The 22,465-nt window shown below is 30.9% G+C and overlaps 2 protein-coding genes across 2 annotated transcripts; one reads left to right on the top strand and one right to left on the bottom strand.

The window, feature by feature from the left end:
* The first annotated feature begins 5,534 nt into the window (after window positions 1–5,534).
* On the top strand, window positions 5,535–6,464 carry LOC131637165 (uncharacterized). Its single transcript, XM_058907752.1, has one exon. The coding sequence runs from the start codon at window positions 5,535–5,537 to the stop codon at window positions 6,462–6,464; it is 930 nt and encodes a 309-aa protein (XP_058763735.1).
* Window positions 6,465–20,241: 13,777 nt separating this feature from the next.
* LOC131637162 (protein FANTASTIC FOUR 3-like) lies at window positions 20,242–21,597 on the bottom strand. The gene has a single exon (XM_058907749.1). It carries the CDS (start codon window positions 21,437–21,439, stop codon window positions 20,417–20,419), a length of 1,023 nt encoding a protein of 340 aa, XP_058763732.1. The 5' UTR covers window positions 21,440–21,597; the 3' UTR covers window positions 20,242–20,416.
* Window positions 21,598–22,465: the final 868 nt, after the last annotated feature.

The raw sequence follows: 22,465 nt of genomic DNA, 5'->3' as shown, positions 1-22,465 counted from the left end.
AAAAGTAGGTGTCATGATAACTAAGTGGTGTATAGGATGCGGCAGACAGCTGAGTGGTGTATAGGATGCGGCAAGAAGATTGCTACAGAGGAAAGAAACTACAAAAAGCATGTGAGCTTTTTGTTCAGAGTTTTGGAAAGGTGCTGTTGATATGTTTAAAAGATTAATCCAAAAACTCAATGAAAGTAGATATCTAATATATAAATACATGTAAAAGGTTTTGATATTGTTATTTTCATATGTTTAATTATTCTTAGTTAAAGTTGAAAGTGATTTCGAATAATTCACAGAGTGCCATATTATAATAGATAATGATTTGTTATTACTTGTTATATATAATATACTAAAAGTAAATTGTATCTTTAAAATTGCAGTTTGTGCAGATTTGAATTTTTTACACATATAAAAAAAGTTGGCAAAATACCCTTTTTAGTCCCGGAACTTTATCTCGAGGTCCATTGTAATCCTTTAACTTTTAAAAAGACCAATGTAGTCCCTTATATCTTCAAACAGCGTCATTTAGGTCCTTTCCGTCCAATTCTCACTAACAGTGTTTATTTCTACACGTGTGGCTTCTGACGTGGCATATGTTGATTACCAAGTACACCAAATTTTCAAAAAAGATTTCTCAAAATTAGATTTGAACCCAGGTCTAAATGGTTGCTTGGAAAGGCACTAAACCACTAGGCTACTTTCCCAGCAACCAAGGCCACGTCTTCATCATATAATGTCACCAACATGGAAGCATGGCTACTTTCCCAGCAACCAAGGCCACGTCTTCCTCTAGTTGACATAATAGGGACCACATTATTTAAATATCTATATATTTCTTATTTATGCTTTAAGATTATTCTCATCTTATTTTAACAAGTTATACAATAAATGAATATTGGTTAAGTAGGTCATTTGTCATTAAAAGTAATTTAATAATGATAATCAAAATATATAAAGAAAAGAAATATCAAATATATATAATGATTAAATTCAAACAAAAATTTTTCATATAAAATATCCCAATAGCTAAATAATCTTCAAAGAAGAAATATAGTTTGTTTCATGATTCATTGTGGTGGTAATTTAGTGGTTAACAGTGTTGATAATGCCATGAATTCACACATGCTCCGTCGAAAATGAATAAAAACTTCAACAACTACTTGTGATTATTTAATTTGTTTTTACTTCCTGTCTTCACATGGTTGAAAACTTAATAGCTTAATATATTTATGATTAGTAGAGGAACCAAGCAAACATGGTGTAGCCTAGTGGTACATTGTTTTTCAAAATAACCGTCGAGACCATGGTTCAATTCTTGATGAAGACAGAATTTTGAGATTTATTTTTGGAAATTTTGTGTCTTTGGTGATCAACATATGCCACGTGAGAATTGAACAGAAAGGATCTAAATGACGCCGTTTGAAGACATAAGGGACTACATTGATAGGGACTAAATTAATAATTTTTCTTTTACCAATCTTCAACTATTTATTATTCTAATTTATTTTTTTCTCTCTATATATTATAATAAATAGTTAAGAATAATTTTGACAAAGTTATAATTATTGCTACTTTGAATTTTAAAAATGTCAATTAAAAAAATATAAATTTTTTATAAAGTGATACTTATAAAGAAACCAAGAAACCGAGGGATTAGATTCTAACAACAAAAACTTAATTTGTCATGTTAGTATTTATTTAAAAGTCTATTTCATATAAATTTATTTAAAAAAAAAATCATCTAATTTATAATTAAATAGACTATATAAGAAACTAATCTTTTTATAAATATTTTATACAAATTTTTTAAAAAATTATGTTATGCATAATATCCTATTTTTATTCTAGTTTATAAATCAATTAAAAGTACAATATTTTGTATATTAGTAAAGTAATACAAAAATGTTCATATTTATTTGAGTGGGTTGATTTGGTGGGTCTATATAAAACTATTTTATAGTTTGCAATTTAGCTTATGTAAATAAATTTAATTAAATAAATTTTTGAAAAGCGTAAATGCATGTTTGATTATACTTCCATTAAAATTAAATTTGATAGAATTCATTTTAATTAAAAAAAGTAGTTTGCAATTTACATAATACCTAGTATTGACTTCTAAGAAGTATCATTCTTCTAGGGAATCTTTCAATTTACTAACCAATTCCAAATATAGAATAGTATTCTTAGTATATTTTTATTCTTACTAATGAATTGAAAGTGAATTGATTTATGGTTGAAATATTTCAGTAGAAATCATTTTTATCTATCAATGTTGTTTAGATAGCTTTTAACAAAATTATTTTGGGATAGTAATGATTAAATTTAGATAAGGGTCATGCTAACGAGTGCCCCCGGGGCACTGGTTAAGCATTCCAAATAAAGAAATTAATCTAGATCAATGCATTGAATAAACATAATATTATTTAGAAGAATTAATTATTTATGATTTCAATGCATTGAATACATATATTTTAGGTAAAAAAAATTATCTTTTAATCTATTAAACAATGCTCTACTTACCTTTTTAATCTCTTAACCAGTGCCCCCGGGGCACTCGTTAGCATTACCCTTTAGATAATAATTTAAATTTTATATTTTTAGTGTACAGTTAATTTTTTTAATTAAAAAAATATTATTAAATTAAAGACAATTTTACAGTCTACATATCTTAGTTTAACTGACATAAATTAATATTGCAAAAATTCACAATTGTGTGTGTAAATTTCTAATAGTTATTATCACTTAATCTGAAAAATATATAATCATCACATTAAAAATTCAATAAAAACACGCACGATTAAGTGTCAAAATTGATTCATATATTTAATAGCAAAGATAATAAATTCAAATAAAAGTATATTAGAAGAAGATAATGTAAGTAAAGAGCGTGTGGACCTAGATCTAAACATATACAAAATCTTTATCACTGTAAATTATTAAACTTGTTTGCGAGTTTGAAGAAAATGTAAATGAAGAATTATATTTTAATAAATGTGACAATTATTATAAAATAAATAAGAGTAATGTTTATCTGTGTCCCAAGAGCACATGTTAAGAAAATATAAATGGAATATTTGTATCGAAAAAGTAAATAAATAAATTAACATGTTAAGAAAATATAAATGGAATATTTGTATCGAAAAAGTAAATAAATAAATTAACTATGAACTTTTAATCAAATCAATACACAATTTTCAAACACAAAGTTTCTATATCCAACACAAACATTCTATTTATAGATTTTTAAACATGTGCTCTTGGGGCACAAGTTAGCATTACCTAATAAATAAATAGAAATTTAAATTCACAAAAGAATAAATTAAACAACTATTGAAGTTACTCTCACTTAGGCCATCTACAACGGTAAGGTAAAACCGTGTCGTACTCCAGCTGTAAGAAAAATTTAAAAATTGAACTCCGCCAGCTAAGCACACGTGATGATGGAAAGCAACGGTACTTTCTATTAAAATAATAATATAACTAAAAGCTCTTTTTCTTTTTAATTTTTTTTTTCAAACGGTACTTTCTATTCAACGGCTCTTTTTCTTTTTAATTTTTTTTTTATAATTTATTTGGTTATAAATAGAAGCAAATGTTAGTCATATTTTATCTCATAAGTTTATTCCTTACTCATAGTATTTTAATTTTTCTCTCACAATTTCTTCTTATTAGCCTTCAATTGATCATATATTTTACCAAATTTTTCATCTTCTTAATTCAAATTATTATTGTTAAGGGCAAATGGACCCTAATCAATATAATTTTCAACAATCTATGTTCCATCTCATGCAAAATCAGCAAAATTTCAATCCGCAAAATTCTCAATTTCCCCCACCGCCAATAAACTCTACCGTATTTTTTCCGCCACCAAACAACCCAAATATTTATTTTAGACCACAGATAAATACTCATGGGGTGAATTTTTCTCATCATGAACCCGAAACACCGAATGGGTTTATGTCTGAACGCCAAGTTCCACAATTTTCAACTCAAATTGGTATTGAAAATACTACAATTGAAAAAGAACAAAGGCGTTCTGTTAAAAAAAACCTCGAGAGGTATTCACAAGGGAAAAGGATACACTTCTTATGCAATCATGGCTCAATGTTTCAAAGGATCCAATTGTGGGAGTTGATCAAAAAGTTAGCTTTTGGTTAAGAATCACCGATAATTATAACCAATATCATGGGCAGTCACGAGAAAAGCTACAAGGCCAATTAAAATCTCGATGGCATTGAATAAATGGTTGTGTTCAAAAATTTGCTGGGTGTTACAAACAAGCTGTTCATGGAAAAAAAAGTGGGGCATCAGAGAAAGATATCTTAATCAATGCGCATGCTTTTTATGAACAAGATGAAGGTGCACCATTCAATCTTGAGTATGCATGGCTGCTTTTAAAAGATGAACCTAAATGGATGGGAGCATTCACCGAAAATTCTTCAAAGAGAACAAAGAATTCTGCTAGTGGTTCATACACGGCATCGCTAAACTCAGAGACACCTTCAAGTTATGAGTTAAACTCATCATCTCCAATGGAGCGTCCAATGGGACAAAAGGCGGCAAAACGAAAAGGTAAGGCAAAGGAAAATGCAACTGAACCTCCTTCTAGTGTTATTTCCGATACAAGGAATAAAAGAATGGAAGTAATGGAAAATCTAGCACGACTTAAGGAGGAAGAAAACAAATTAGTCAAGGAAAAGATGGAGTTTGAAGCAATGCAATTCATAATGTGAGACACTTCTAAGATGAATGATAGTCAACGTGAATTTCATGAAAAACGTTGTAATAACCTAAAAGAAAAATATGGATGGTAATAATATGCAATGTTCTAGTATTTATTATATTTAAATATTATGTAGTACTTGTTATGTATCAACGACTATTGTAATAAGATGCAATGTTCTAGTATTTTTTATATTTAAATATTACTCAAACTAGCCGTTATTCAATCTAGCCGTTATTTAAACTAGCCGTTATTCAAACTAACCGTTATTCAAACTAGCCGTTATTCAAACTAGTCGTTATTCAAACTAGCCGTTATTCAAACTAGCCTTATATATACTCTCATTCTTTTCACACTCTTCTATCATTTTTCTATCACACTTCTATCATCATTCTCTCACTCTTCTATCATTTTTCTATCACCATTCTCTCACTTCAATGGATTCAAACAATTCAAACAACCTCAACAAACTTTTTTGGGAGGTGATTGAAGAAGAACTTATGGACAACACAGATGAAGAACTATTGTTGTCAATGCTCAAGAAGGAACGTCAATCTAGAAGTTCATCAAGGCGAAAAAGAAGATCAGTGATAGATCGGAATCGTGAAGAAGGGCATATATGATTATTCAACGACTACTTCTCAGAAAATCCAATATACACGGATGCCCAATTCCGTAGAAGGTTCAGAATGCATAGGCATTTGTTTCTTCGAATTGTAGAAACCCTTGGAAATCATGATGAATATTTTCAAATGAGGGTCGATGCAACTGGTAAAATGGGTCTTTCACCATTGCAGAATGCACTTCTGCTATTCGTATGTTGGCATATGGATCTTCCGCTGACATTGTAGACGAATATGTTCGAATTGGTGAAAGCACTGCAATTGAGTGCTTAGAGAGATTCGTAAGGGGCGTGAATGAGGTATTTGGGGCTGAGTATTTGAGAAGGCCTAATAACAATGATGTTGAGCATCTTTTACAAATGAGGGAGTCACGTGGATTTCCAGGCATGCTAGGTTCCATTGATTGTATGCATTGGGAATGGAAGAATTGTCCTGTTGCATGGAAAGGACAATTTTGTCGAGGTGATCATGGTAAACCCACGATCATGCTTGAAGCAGTGGCATCACAAGACTTATGGATTTGGCATGCATTTTTTGGTATTGCAGGTTCAAATAATGACATTAATGTGCTAAACCAATCTAATGTGTTTAACGATATTTTGGAAGGACGTGCTGCTACTGTGCAATATACAATCAATGGGAATCCATATAATATGGGGTATTATTTAGCGGATGGTATATATCCCGAGTGGGCTACATTTGTCAAGACCATTTCAATGCCGCAAGGAGAAAAGAGAAAACTATTTGCACAACACCAAGAATCAGCTAGAAAGGATGTGGAACGTGCATTTGGAGTGCTTCAATCTCGATTTGCAATAGTACGTGGTCCAGCGCGTGTTTGGCACATGGAAACCCTCAAGCATACCATATATGCTTGCATCATATTGCACAACATGATTGTCGAAGACGAACGACACACATATGGAGGTGATTTTGATTACTGTTACGATAATGCAGGTAGCAACAACTCAACGACTGAAACATTTAGCGGTCCTCATCCGAATCTTGCAACAAGACTACAAAGAAGAGCAACTCTTCGTGAAAAACAAGTTCATCGCCAACTTCAAGGAGATCTAGTCGAACATATTTGGGAACGTTTTGGACATGAGGACGATGAAAATTAAATTTTGAGTAATTATGTTATGTAATTTATTTTTATTGTTTTTAATTATATTTTTATTGTTTTTAATTATATGTCATGCATTTGAGATTAATTTAAATTATAATTTTAAATTGTATATTTAATTTTATTTATTGTATATTAATTTAAATTTAAATAATTTAAATTATTATTTTAAATCAAATAAAATTTAGTATGAATAAAATATTATTATACAAAGTAAAATTATGGGATCCAATATGAGTTCTTTAGAATTATACCATTGGAGTGAAAATTGGAGTGAGTTACTTCAAGATGATGTGGACTAATAGATCCCACAAAGAATCAAACAATAAGTTGCACCATTGAAGATGCTCTTGGAGATATTCTAAAAAAAATCTTTAGCATATTCCTAACACAGTGTTATCCATTTGGCCAAATAACTTTTGGTAAAAAAAATTATGATAGCCAATTAAGGACTGAATTGGTTGACTTCTAAAATTGTGTCCCCTATGAGTGGGGTGGATGTGAGTGCATTGTGGGGTCTAAACCCTCTAAACTCCATATGATGAAGCAATGCTTTTATGACAACGATTGTTCTTTTTGTTGGTGACGCCATGGAAGGTTAGACCCACCAATAATATTAATGGCAAAAAAAATCTCTTCTTTACAATGCACAATCTTTTTTGTTCTTTGTCCTTTGGAAAAAACATCAAAGCATTTTACCTGGATTAATTCAGCATTTTCAAAATTAGTTAAGATCGGCCGGTTAAGTTGGTTGAACCAAAAACTATAGGGATAATCGATTTGAGATGATTGATAAATCAATTGTGTAATCTGTTGGTGAAAAATGATACAAGTTAACCAAAATCAAAAATGAAATTGATGAATTGAAAGTTTTAGCAAATTTAATAGTCAAATATATATATTTTTTCCTTTAAAACCAAAAAGACAACGAATCTTTAAAAAATAGTAGAAAATAAGTATCTTATCAATTAAATCTTTATCTTTATTTAAGAAATTAAATTGAAAAGAAAAAATTAATAAATATAAAAAAAAGAGTTAATTTATGTTTTTTTACATTTTTTTAATTGTTATGATGTTTTTTTAGAACTTTTTAGAAAACTGAATATATATATATATATATATATATATATATATATATATATATATATATATATATATATATATATATATATATATATATATATATATATATAAAGAGAGAGAAAAATGTTCATACATTGACAATGTAAAATTATTTTACATGTTAACCAATCACAACCTTGTATTAGAATAAATTACACTTTAAATTAAAAATTCTTTTAATGACAAGACACTTTGTTAGTTTTCTATTGGATGACAGTGTAAAATAATTTTATACTATCACTGCATATAAATTAAACTCATATATATATATATATATATATATATATATATATATATATATATATATATATATATATATATATATATATATATATATATATATATATATATATATATATATATATATTTGTTATCGAGACTGAGATATATGACTAATTCATCTTATCTTATTTAAATCAGTTATCCAATTTAATCAATAATTTTTAATTTGACTATCAATCCCTTAATCTTGTGACCTTGTAGGATTGATAGTAGAACGGATTTTTAATTCATTCATATATATTTTTCCATTTAAAAATTGAGAGTGGAAAGTGCATTAGCCATTCAAATCAAAGGTTGCTTACGCATTAAATAGTCTATTTGTTAGAAAGCTCATCCATGCATGCATTCCTTTCAAAGTTCAAATTATTCAACACTCAGGTTTGAATAGCTTGAACAATTTGTTAGTGTAAAGATTTTTCTTTTTGATATATCTTTATTTGGTCCAATGAATGTTATTTCACAATTGGCTTTCTAAGAAATTGTGGATGGATGGAATGAAAAGATTTATTTCTACTACCAACAAACAAAAGTCAAATGCTTTTCAATGCTTAACAATCAAGAAAACCAATACATCATTCATAATAATTGATTTAATTCCACTAAGTTGTCTAAGGGTGGGATTAGGTCATTTTGTTAAATATGGATTTATGGTATAGTCTACGTTAAATTTAAGCTAAACTTTTAAAAAATAGATTAGTCGAGACAGTTTTAGAAGTTTATTAAGTTTTTAAAAAGAAAACAAAAAAGGGTTATGGTTAAAAAATTATTTATATTATTATTATATTAAATTGTGCACATTGTGATAAATTATTGTACTTGTCAAAAAGTACATAATGCGTGGTATCCTTATGTTGGTAGGGATAATTAAAGGTCTTAGTAATTTTGGTGTGGTGTTAGAGCTTGTTTGTTGGTGATTTTAGTATCATCAATGTATTTTGGTAGTAATGTGATTTACTATAGGGCAATGCAATTATGCGTTAAGTTTGGAATGAGTTAGGATAGTGCGGAGTGCACGGTTGCGAGCCAAACGTGTAATTGAATACGAATAATAGAAACAGGGTTCCAACATATAAATTCAAGTGAAGATTTGAGAGATGTGAAAATAACCAAGGTACTCGTTGCAATTTATATTATACTATTTTAAATTGCTCATAATTTCATCTCTCACTTCATCTGAAACCTTCTTGCATCATCATGCATGATTATAAAAAATAAAAAAAACATTCTTCATATGATTCTTGTGACAAGTGTTTGTACACAAAGTCGGGTGAGAATATTGTGACATTCCTTTGTCTCCATGTTGATTATATGGTTAATCACTCGCAATGAGATGAATGGAATTTTAGAAACAAAGAGGTTTCTAACTTCCACATTCAAGATGATAGATCTTGGACTAGTTGACACAACTTTGGGGATCAAAATAATGCGAAAATAGTGGGGGTTATGAACTTAGTCAAATATACTTTGTTGAGAAAGTTCTTGATAAGTTCAAACTGTCACGTTTCAAAAGGTGAATATTCAATTTGATCTTAGTGTCAAAATAATGATGGAAGAGTTATGGCTATATTAGAATACACAAGTGAAATTGGTTTTCTAATGCAATGTACTATATGCGATATAGCAGTTGCAAATAGTAAATGAGTAGATTTACTAGCAATCCAAATGGTGAGCATTCCAAGGAAATCACAAGGATTTTGATTATCTTTCAAAACAAAATCTTGACCTCCATTATGGTAGGTTTCCTACCATAGTAGAATGATATACCAATATGAGTTGGATATCGAATGTTGGAGTTCATATATTTACAACTAAGTGAATATGTACACTAGTTGGGGTGAGATTTCTTGGAAGAGCAATAAATAAAGATGCATCACTATCTTGACCATGAAGCCATAGTGTGTGGATATCTCTACCACTGGTCAAAGAAGTTGAATGATTGAGGGACCTTCTGTTGGAAGTTCCATTGGCTATAAACACGGTGTTTCAAAGGTGTTAACACAACGTGACAGTTAAGCCAGTTTAGCAAAAGAATTCAGATAAGTGTAAAATAAAAAGTTTGGACACTGAGGCCTTAGACATTCTTTCATGAGAAAATTGATTAAAGATGTAATCATTTCATTCACATATATACGATCGATCTATAATTTGAATGATTCATTTACTAAACCAATGGTCATGGATTAGTAAACACAATCTCAAAAGGTGTGAGGTTGAAACTCCTTGAATAAGTGTTCCAACAATGATAGCAACCCAATCTGAAGTTAATACATCTTAACCTAAGATTCAATGGGTAACAACAAGTCGTTGATTTGGAAGTTGGTGCAACATTTTGTGACAATGTTGACTATTACATAATTGAGGGTTGAGTTTTTAGAAACTCTTAATGAAGTTCTATATCGAGGAGGATATGTATTTCAAGAAATAGATACAAGCTGAACTTCACCTATATGAATTTCAAGATGGTGCCGTCTTAAAGTGAGAGTTGGAGTTTCTCTCATGAAAAATTCATGAAAACAGGAAAAGCACATGGCCATAAATAGTGCTAGGCGAGATATGTAGGCGAAGAACCTTTAAAGAGTGTGTGTATAGTAACGCCGGTCTGATCACATGGGATAACGGTTCAAAGCATAGCTACCTAACGTTCCGATTAGGCTTTGCGTTGTCTTTACTAAGTTTAAGTTCAAATCGAAAGATACCTAACTGTATTAACACTCTTTTGCTTTCTATATTCTGGAATTAGACTTGTCATTATTAGAACAAGTGGGGGATTGTTGCAAATTATTAATAATAATTAGTAATATGAGTGTGTTCTAAAATGACAAAGAAAATATGCTATGATTTGAATTTTGAATTTGGAGAGTGGCAACTCTTCATGAAATGTTGCAACCGTTGGTGAACCATGCTGTGGGCCAAAAGTCATAACTCTTGGAAAAGAAATTGTTTCACCAAGGGTCGCTACCTTGTGAAACAATATCAGCATGGCCTATAAAATCATAATTTCGGATTCAGAATTCATATCAGAAAAAATGCAAATCCTTTAGAATAATTCCAGAGCACTCTTCGCTACATTCGAGTTTTCGCCGGTCTTGCGCAAACTCGATAAGGCTGAATTATCCTGGATATTCCTGCGTAGAAACTCCAAGACAAATCGGGAGTGCTTGAAATACTATAAGGAAAGTGATTTCGTTCACGATTCTAGCCTCGATTCCATTCGGTTTCAATTAATTTTCTAACACTTTTCAATGCTTAACAATCAAGAAAACCAATACATCATTCATAATAATTGATTTAATTCCACTAAGTTGTCTAAGGGTGGGATTAGGTCATTTTGTTAAATATGGATTTATGGTATAGTCTACGTTAAATTTAAGCTAAACTTTTAAAAAATAGATTAGTCGAGACAGTTTTAGAAGTTTATTAAGTTTTTAAAAAGAAAACCAAAAAGGGTTATGGTTAAAAAATTATTTATATTATTATTATATTAAATTGTGCACATTGTGATAAATTATTGTACTTGTCAAAAAGTACATAATGCGTGGTATCCTTATGTTGGTAGGGATAATTAAAGGTCTTAGTAATTTTGGTGTGGTGTTAGAGCTTGTTTGTTGGTGATTTTAGTATCATCAATGTATTTTGGTAGTAATGTGATTTACTATAGGGCAATGCAATTATGCGTTAAGTTTGAAATGAGTTAGGATAGTGCGGAGTGCACGGTTGCGAGCCAAACGTGTAATTGAATACGAATAATAAAAACGGGGTTCCAAGGGGCGTAGCCCCTGGCGGGGTGCGGGGCAGCGCCCCGTCAGGGTCCAAGGGGCAGCGCCCCGTCGGGGTCCAAGGGGCAGCGCCCTGCCGGGGTCCAAGGGGCAGCGCCCCGTTCGAAAAATTCGTTTGAATAGTTGTACCATTTCCCAATAGACATGAACGTTTTCTGTTTCCGAACAGGTGTGTCTTTTCGTTTCTGTTACTGAACTCCTATATAAGGAGTCATTTGGCCTCAATTTTGGTTACACGAAATTATACTTCCTTTATACATTCTGATATGTTCTCTATTGTCAGAAACAGATTGTTCTTCGAGAATTATCCCCGCAAAGATTTCGTGAACCCAGACAAGAATAGGGTCGAAAATACTTTGTTCGGAAAGTAAACAAACACGATTCTTCGAGGATATCCAGGATTATCATACCAAATTTCTAACATCGTTGACGGTAGTGAGTAACTCTGGTTGATGGTGTCTTTAGCTATGAAGAGAGCAAGCTCACGTGAGGTAAGAAATGATGTGTTTATTCGATATTTTTTTGTGTCTTACGAACTATCTTCCTCGACCCTAAGATTGAGGTATTTATAGTCTTTTGGGCCTAGAGTTCGGGAATTTCCAAAAAGTGGTAACCGCTCCATCTTGACTGGGGGAAGTTACTTACTACCTATTTCCTAAGGAGTCATAAACATGACTTCACACATGCAGTTAGGGACTGGATGAACAGTGTTATCCATGTTTCCCCTTAGGGAGACCCCACATGCCATGTAAAAGATATGCCTTGGGCAACGCCTCAAGGGGAGGGCGCTCAACGAAAGGGAATATGCAACCTTATTTGGGAGCCTTTACAAATATATTACTACTTAATCTTTTAAGCATGAGGGCTTGTAAAGGACAAAGTATTTTAAGCTTTGCTTTCCCCATGATCAAAATTTGTGGCTAGGGCGAGTCCATTAGTTGAGGTGAGTCCCTCAATTAAAGGCGAGTCCCTTAGTTAAGGCGAGCCCCACAAGTGGAGGCAAATCCCCTGAGGGTGAGTCATCACCCCCTTTCCAAGTATCTCTTGAGTAGCTTGCATATCAAAATTCAATCGAATGACCCTAGAGACGTCAAAACGTTAGTCAGTTGCCAAAGTTTGACCGTTTAGGCTGAAAGGAGCGTGTGTGGAATTTAATGCAACTCATGATGATTTTTATGGGAAAAACCACCCCAACTTATTTTCATACATGTGTCCTTAACGCTTTGAAACCCTTATTCTCTCTGCAACAATTACTCCATCCAGCGGGTACATTTCTTGTGTTACCAGTCTTTTCATTTCTATAAAGGGCCCTAGTATATTTTTCATGAATACCTTTACCCTCCCATTTATAGTTTCCTTATGTTTTCCCAGGGAAATTTTACCGACATATGAAAACTTTGGATAGGAAAAAGGATTACATGGTTTGTTCTTCTACCCAGAGAACAAACACTACTATTTTTTCTTAGCCTCCTCTCTTTTGTTGAAAGTTATTGGCTAGGAAGAAATCCAAATATGTTCATGACATTGTGTCTCTATGTTCAAGTTCTGACATGATCACGAGGTTTCGTCAAGGCATTAGATTTTTCTGCATAAGGCACGAAGAGAACGTGATCGTAGAGCCTTGTTCAGAAATAGAAAAAAGCCAATATGGCCACCGTGGACGATTCATCTTCTCCTTACTTTTACTTTCATCTTCATGTTATTCATGAGCTAGGGGTTCCGATCCCTTTTACACCTTTTTAGGGGGACTTTTTTGTGAATAGTAATGTTACCCCTTCTCAGATCATCTCCAACGTGTTGATCGTTCTTAGGGCTTTCCATATAATATGTGGTAACTGGGGCGACCCCTATTAATTGGGTACCCAACTATGGCTAGATAACATTGTGCGCTTTATCAGGTAGGCGTTTGTTGGAACTCGACATGTAGCCTACGGAGATATAGGTTTGTGCAAGTCAAAGGGCAAGATGGTGCCTCTATGGTAACCATAGAGGCGATAGGTGCCCTCCGCCTCCCTCTATCATGAATAATTAATCCTTAACTAATCAAAGGGATAGACTCTAGCGCCATTTCTCCCCAAGATCAAGTGATCCAAATTTTGAGTTGCTTCTTTTTCCTCCCTCGCCTTAACTCTAAAATATAATAACTCAATTTAATAACTCCACATACTCATCACCCAGGATTCGCATAACAAACACATCAATTGCACAAAAGTTGGACATTTATTTCACCAATTATGACCAAATCAATGTTAGGTTCATCATCACAAAAACTTTAAACATGAACAATACAACTCATAATTTGCTCATATCAATTCACACAAAACTCAACAACAAAGTGATCTTAGAGAGATTTGCACAACCCCTCTCAAGATCTAAAAACCTCAACAATGGATGAATAACAAGAAAGAGGATTAGGATCCGTCTCTATCCTTTATGAAAAATACATCCATAGATGAATAATTTCCCGTACGTCGAAATTGCAGCAAAATCTTCATTTTACGGCTATGGAGACTCTATCCTTGCCCTGCTAGATTTTTCCTACTCTACTGACAATTTTCACGTCTTAACCTTTTCTCTTCTCAAAATTTTCTATTTAAATAAAATAAACCTAATTTCTATTTATCTTTAATTATAACAAATCCTCCCCTTACTATTGGTAATTCTCTCGTTACCACACTAATTTTCTAATTATTTTGTTTTCCTCTCAAATCAATTATCTCATATTTTCTCTTTTTCTCTACTATCTTATTATTAAATAATTCTAATAATTCTACTTAAAAACCCCATAAATGTCCAATAACTCAAATTAAGCGCCCGAACATTTAATTAAAATAATATAATCAAAAATCGGGGTGTTACGGTCATGTTCTCATCCATCCTTAGGGATTCAAATGTGGTTAGTGAGAAGTAAAAGGGTAATACATCTCGTGACGGTAAGGCTCGCCTTCCCAAGAATAACGGGCGGAGGAAAGGTCTTATATATCCTTTAGGAAGCCGCCAGACAATAGACGGGGGAGGAAAGACATGTGTGATACTTGTTCCTACGACTGGAGTTCCTAGACCCTCACAGTGGGCTGACGATTCCATTAGAGCACTGAAGTTCATTGGACGTCATCTCTCCCTCGTAGATAATTTTCCTAGCATATTTTTCCATAGTTCATTGGACGCCTAATATATGTCAAGTTAAATAATAATTAAATAAAATCTTATATATTTTTCCAAAATTAAACAGTGTTTAACCTACACATAAACTCAAAAAACTTGAGAAACGTATGTCTTCAACTATGCTACCTATATAATATTAGGCACCTATATAAAATTAGGCGTGACATATTTTCTAACATTGTATGAGGTAACCAGATTCTTCTTACAACTAAATATCATATTTTCTATTGCACCAAATTGTGGAAAACTCCTTGAAGAAATATGTATTACTCTAAATTGTAAGAGTAGAATCTACCTATCTTTAATAAATAAATAATAATAATAATAATAATAAAAGATATATCTGAAAATCAAAGATTCTAATTTCATTGTCCTACCGAAAAATATATTAACTAGATTGCATTTGTACTTGTATATATATGCTTGAGAGTCCACATGTCATTGTTTCAACAAAACAAAACAAAAAAAGCTTGCCATTGGTGTCATGTCTTATAGCATTGGGGAATACTCCCAATCCCATAGCTACGATCTTCTCTTACAAACAAGAACAATATGTCATATCAGTTGAAATTTTTCTGTTCTGAAACACCAACAGTTTACCATGCTTATAGCAATGGCCATCCCAACTCCAGCTTCATGCATTTACACATGTCCTTTCTATTTTGGCACATGCATCATGTTCATATATGGTTCAATATCTTACATTTGTGGATTTTGTTGACTGAATAATTTCTAATTAAGAAAGGAAAAAAGATGCTATAAAAGGTTGAGTATCCAGGTAATAGATTCTCAACCCCACAATAATTCTATACCTTTATATTGTGTTTTGTTTTATCAATTACATCACCACTTTATAACTTTGTGTGACACGAATGAATGTGGCTTTTTTTTATACTCAACTTTATGTCTGGTTTTACCAAATAGTATTACTTAGGGTGTGTTTGTTTCATGGATTAATATTATATTTCTTGGAATACTATTCCAAGGATTATTATTCCTAGGAATATTATTCCAACCTATGTGTTCGGTAGAAATTTAGATTCCTAGGCATAATAATAAAATTTGTTTAATTTTAAATTATAAAAAAATAAAAATAAAAATAATTATGAGTAATAGTTGGAAGTTAGAGTTAGTTTAACTTATTCCCATGGGAATATTTTATTCCCACCCTTTATGCCTTGGAATAAGAATTCAAAAACTATGTGTAAATAAGATCCCTTGGAATAAAAAATTCCTTGGAACAACTTTTTAAAACTTGAATCAAACATGGGAATATTGCATTCTCATGCTCATATTCCCAGGAATAATTTTGGTAACCTTGAAACAAACACACCCTTAGGTTTTTGTTACAATAAAACTAATTTGAAACAGTTAATGATGTCATGTATGGAAATTTTATGCCTAACCGTTTGTTCAATTAAAAAACCAGACCCCTATTGATTAAATGATAATTTATGTTTTTTTTTTTTTTTGTTAATAGGGAGGGCCAAAGCCCAAAACGACAAAACTACAAAACAATCTTTCTAGAGGAAACAATATCAATCCTATCTTTTTCAATTACTATCAATTTACCAATCATTAATTATTCAAGTAGTAATTGGCATTGGACTTGATAGAGATGGTCAAATATTGGATCTGATACTAGTGGTGGTGAAAACAAAAAAAAAAAAATTTAATACTATTATATCAAAATCGATAAATTATATGAGAATATAGGAATTTCTTTTAAAAGAAAAGAGAAATCATTAATAAAAGTTTAAAAATATATTTTGTTCATAATCTTTAATTTAAATTCAATACTTATTAATCTTTAATTTAAATTCAATACTTATTATGAAATTCTCAAATATATATATATATATATATATATATATATATATATATATATATATATATATATATATATATATATATATATATATATATATATATATATTGATATATATATATATATATATATATATATATATATATATATATATATATATATATATATATATATATATATATATATCAAATTTCTTAAATTTTTAGATAAAGATGTAACATCTTGTTTCCATGTAGTTCTGGATCATTGGCACGTTTTTGACGTTTCGTTGATTTTCTAATCGGCTTGGTGGGAAAGTGGATCGTGATTTTGGATCTTAATATAAAATATGAGAATTCGACGTTTGAAGAGAACATTGTTAGATATTCAAGTGTTACTTGTTAGTAAATTAAATATTGAATTTGGCTTGAAATAGTTGAGTTAACGGTTAAAAGAAATTGGAGATTTAGGATCCAAATCCTAATAAAGGTATAAATATTTACTAATAATTAACTGGTAACAAATTATTATTGAAAAATAAATAACTCATATTTAACATCTTAAAATTTAGAGGTTGATAATATTAGAGTTTGACATAATTCATTCTTATAAAACTAACTTCTGAAATGATAAGTGTCAAACTATATAAATTATTTGTGGACTCTATCTTTAATTAACGTGAGACTTAAGTTTTTTCAGATACACCTTATCACGCAACACTATTGGGTTTGATGCACATATAAATATAAATGGTGTGTGACTTGAATTGATAGACTCTTAATATTACAATAGCATTAGAATTTAACTCAACGCATCCTTATAAAATTAACTGGTAAGATGAGGGTGCCATTATATAAACCCTAAGCTCTATCTTTAACTAACGTCAAACTTGGATTTTTTCCAATAAAATATATATTTTTCAATTTTATGAGATTTGTTACCCACATTTAAAACTCTAAAAGAACTCTCCTTCAGTTGAGTCAAATTTTCCATCTCTTTTACAAGGTGATATTGATTTATTTATTTTTACTCCAGTCTAAGGTTTATTGTACTATAGCACAAATCACGTTTATCTTTTCATTTTCTTATGGTTTTTTTATTACTCACATCTATGATACTCCGCCAATTATGTGATTTGATATCCACAACAAGTCAACGTTTGAATTTGAAACTAGGCTGAGTTGTCAATGAAATTATGGAAGCATATGATATTGCTACCCACTTTAACAAAATGAACACCACACACACACTCACTCAAAAATCTCTTTCAAAGATAGTGGATCAAATACACAATAAAGACAGGATTCAATTTTGGATTTTGTTTCAGACTCATGGATATCTTGGTCCCCCTAATTTGTACGTAACAATACATTTGGATCCTTTCAAGATGTACTCAATTAAGTACAGTTCTAAGTTGCTTCATGTTATCTCAAAAAGGTTAAAATCTAGGTAGTAGAGAAAATATATATACATGTTACGCCAATGCACTTTTTGAGAAGTGAAGATATATGGATTTGATTTCAGTACTTGTATAGATTGTAGCATTGAAATTATTTGAACTAAAGCTTTGAAATAAGTGACACATTTTTCACTTGTTGGGTGGAGATTTGCTTTTGGTTACTTATGTATTTTTTCTTATGTGCTAGCAACACGCTCCTTTGAAGTTTGAATAAATATTTTAATATTGATTTAAAATTAAATTAATTTCACTAAATCATTTAGGTATGACAAAAATTTAGTGAGACCTATATAAATTAATGTTGAGTTCAAGTGTGAGACAATGATTTAAATGTAAGACATGCAATCGGTAATAAATTGCGCTATTACTCCTTCTTAAATGACAAAATCAATTCTAGAGTTGTTTAGGTGTGAATATAAAGTAGATAAAATTATTAATAATTAAAAGTTATTTTAAAATAAATTCAGAAAATGACATGACATTTAATGATTGATGGTGCATATTTAGCCACACAAACTTCGCGATATTAGAATGTTCATTAATTATGATTTTTTTTCTATTTATAGATAGAAGCTTTTATTTTTTTTTTGACAGTATATAGATAGAAGCTTTTACTATTTCTTAGATGTGATTAAACTTCATATCGGAGAACCTATAGAGTTCATAAGATTGGTTTTTCCATCTGAATCAAATTCGCAACTTCTTATGGAGGCTTGCAAAAAATATCTTGTCCACCAAAGAAAATTTCCTTAAAAGAGAAATCAGGTTAGACATTCTTTGTCTTCTCTATCACTCTTCTGTTAAATCAGCATGCTACATCTTCATGCATTGTGATTTGCAAAACATACTTGCTTTTTTTCTATTCTAGGTTACCGCATCCCTGCTGCAATGGAAATCAACGACTGAATCTTTTGTTTTTTTTACTTGTGGTGATCTTTTAACCTCTCAATTGTTATGTACGATGCTTTGAAAAATCTCGAATGCGCGGAACATGCAGTTGTACCAACAAAAGCAGGTGAAACCAAAAAGGGTGACGAAGGAGGCGCTGGAGTGTGTACTAGAATTTAACAAATGGAATTATGATATTGGTGCAAAAAAAATCTGACTCTGCCTAACGAATTAGATGCCACCCCTATGAATGTGTTTGTTTTGTAGGTTGACGCAGAAGTGTTCAATGATGGTTTTATGTCTTTTGGCTGCATCATCAAGAACCATGACAAGAAAGTGATTCTTGCTGCCAGTAAGAAAGAGAACATATCAGTAGAACTAAGTGTTGCTGAAATGCTTGCAATCAGATGGAGTCTTCTTGCACAAAACCTAAAGCTGGAGAGAGTCCTCATTCAAACTGATGCCCTCAATGTTGTGGACTGTATAATTCAATTCTCCGTATTGTTGTCCTTGAACTCATGGTATCTTAGAAGTTTTAGAATTGAATATATTATGTTTCTGAGTAAATTGTAGAATATTAATGTTCATAATTTGGTTGGGTTAGAAAAATGTATGGTTCGAAAACTTGGATTGGAGATCACCCCATTGTGAAACCTTATGTATCTGTTTTTGTTCTTTCTCCTTAATAGAATTAGTTTTCCATAAAAAATCAAACATCTAATAACGTGTTGAAGATTCCCGAATCACTTATTATTTGGACAAATCTATTGTTATCACCCAAAATTCTTTGAACAAAATTATCAATTTTTTAAATAAATTAATTAACTAGTTTACAATCTATAATTAATTTCTAAAAATAGATTGATCAATTTTGTATATTTGGAGTCTCAAATTGTTAGACATTTAAAATTTAAGGACCCAAAACCATGGCTCATTTTATAAATTGCTAAGAAAAAACATGTTAGCTACAAGAGATGCAAATCAATGAATAATATATTGAAACATCAACTAAATCTTATTTCACAAATAAAGTCGGTTTTATGGATCAAATTCTAATATGAAAAACATATTTTTATTCCATTTGTTATGAATAATAGGATATGAATGTAAACTTTTTTAAAAAATAATAACAGAAAGATTATCAACTCGTTCCAACCTGTTTTTTTTTTTTCTTGTGTTCATCTTATTTGGGTTTAGTAGGGTATGTCCAAAAAAAAAAAAAACAGAAAAAAATAACAATATTAACTAACTACCGACCACAACCATTTTGTAAGAAATAAAGAGACTAGAATTTTGAAATCAAACAAAGACACTGAATTTCATTAGCAGCAGAAAAATAAAAACAGGTAGCCAAAAGGAATATTCAGAAAAAAAGAACAAACCTAAAAATTCTAAAAAATTGTTTTACATCATCATTACATAGAGACATAGAACCAATCCAAATGAGAAGTTTATGAAGTCACCAATGCAAGCCAAAGAGGTTCACCCCAATTTACCATCATTTCATTGTTTTCATGCTTGCCAATTTCTTTGCATCTTCTTCTACTTTTCCTCTCATATTTTTCCATTCGCGTTACTCCGCGTATCTGTGTCGGAGTCTGTATTTCATAGATCTCTTCTTTCTCTTCAATTTCATGTGTCTCTATCGGAGTCACTACTTCATAGGTTTCTTTTTGTTCTTCACTTTCACGTGACTGTGTCGGAGTCTGTACTTCATAAATTTCTCTTTCGTCTTTCTCATTATCAATAATAAATTCTTCTACTTCGTTCTCATTATCAATAATACATTCTTCTTCTTCATTTGTGTTTTCTTCTTTTTCTTCTTCTTCATCATTTGCGTCGTCTTCGTCCTCGTCATTCCAAAACGAAAGACGAAGACAACCGTTACTTCTCTCGGCTTGGAAGCAAGAAACACTTGATGGAACTTTTGTTAACTCCATAACCAACCTTCCATTTTCTCTATGAGGTTTCACTCTTAGAGACTCCAAACCTCTCATACTCTTCAAAGGTGGTGGAAAATTCTTGGTTCTCACTTTCTCACCTCCCAAATTTCTACATGAACTTTTCTTTTGCTCCTTTGTATCCAATTTATCACAAGATGAGCTTGTTAAAGAGAAAAAATCAATGCTGCTTTCTAGAATATCAGCACCTGTTTCATTTCCTAGATTCTCAGTGCAAAGCTCTAGACTCTTGGAGCTAAGTTTCTGCCATGGAAGTTTCACATTTGGATGAACATAGGTTGATTCTTTAAGGCCTTGAGAATGAGATGCATTGGATTTGGAAAGTGATTGAATTGAACTCCAACTATCATCATTGGATTCGGTGTTTGATTCCGAAAAACATGTCTTGAGAGGTAAATCAATGGGTTGAGATGTGATTGGTTTTGGAGAAGTTAAACGAAGATTATGTATTCTTGATTCAACAAGGTGTGAATCAAGAGTTGAAGGTAAACCGTGGCAAACAATTGTAGCCATTTGGTAGGAAAACAGAGGAAACAGAGTACTCTGTTTTTTTGGGAGAATTAAGAAAACTAGGATGTTTTTAAGGTTAGATTTTTTGTGTTTGTTGGATGAAGAGGAAGAGGAAGAGAAAGAGCTAGTGAGAGAGTGGTAGAGAAAGGAAATGAAGAAGAGGCAATGGCATTACATGTGGTAGAAGGGAAGGGGTGGGACTATATTTGTAGTACCAAAAAAAGTGATGAGGGACAAGTCATATCATGTAGAGAGATTTTGAATGGTGCCTTTTTGTAGCACTAGTAATATAGAATTCTTAATCCACCACATAATACAAAAGTGATTAAAATGACATTTTCAAAAATGAGAAAAATGGGGATTAAGGAATATCCTATTTCATTTACTACATTGGCATTGGCAAGACACTTTCAAAAGTGAGAAAATGGAGAAGTAAAAGATTGTCATATCTCATCAACCACATTGGTATGACAAAAATATATATTATATGTAAATGATAAATTTTATTTGTGATAAAATTATATTTAATTTATTTTAAAAATTAATTGATATTCTATTATGTTTAATTTCTATCTTACAATTTTTTTTTTAAAAAAAAAAAACTTAATGAATGTCTAATTCATTACTCATATTTTCTTAATATTCTTTTTGTATTATGTTTTTTATAAGCATGTTATTTTATTCTTATTATTAAGACTTAGGATATGGGTGTTTATTTTTTATAGGTGTTTTTATTATATTTTTTAATTGAATAATTATTCAATATATTTTCATTAATATTTTTGACAATTAAAAAATTATTTTTATTTTTTATTTAAAAATATTCAATCTCCAATTTTTATTCTTATAAAATGTGACCAACAAGATATAAATTACTTCATATTTTAAATTTTAGCTCATATTATTTAAATTAGCATCTTCATTTTATTTAAAACATTTTGTTTAATATGAACAATGTTTTGTAAAAAAAAAAAAATATTTAAACTAACAAATTAACAAAAATTTTGGATAATATTTTTTATTTGAATT

The sequence above is a fragment of the Vicia villosa genome, unplaced genomic scaffold (genome assembly GCF_029867415.1).
Source record: "Vicia villosa cultivar HV-30 ecotype Madison, WI unplaced genomic scaffold, Vvil1.0 ctg.001936F_1_1, whole genome shotgun sequence".
Classification (NCBI taxonomy): domain Eukaryota; kingdom Viridiplantae; phylum Streptophyta; class Magnoliopsida; order Fabales; family Fabaceae; genus Vicia; species Vicia villosa.
The sequence above is the reverse complement of the archived record's forward strand: the minus strand, read 5'-3'. Positions and strand labels throughout refer to the sequence as shown.

What these genes read in the sequence shown, in the direction of transcription:
- LOC131637165 (XM_058907752.1), top strand. Translation starts at nt 5,535, where the DNA reads ATGTTGGCATATGGATCTTCCGCTGACATTGTAGACGAATATGTTCGA.
- LOC131637162 (XM_058907749.1), bottom strand. Translation starts at nt 21,439, where the DNA reads ATGGCTACAATTGTTTGCCACGGTTTACCTTCAACTCTTGATTCACAC.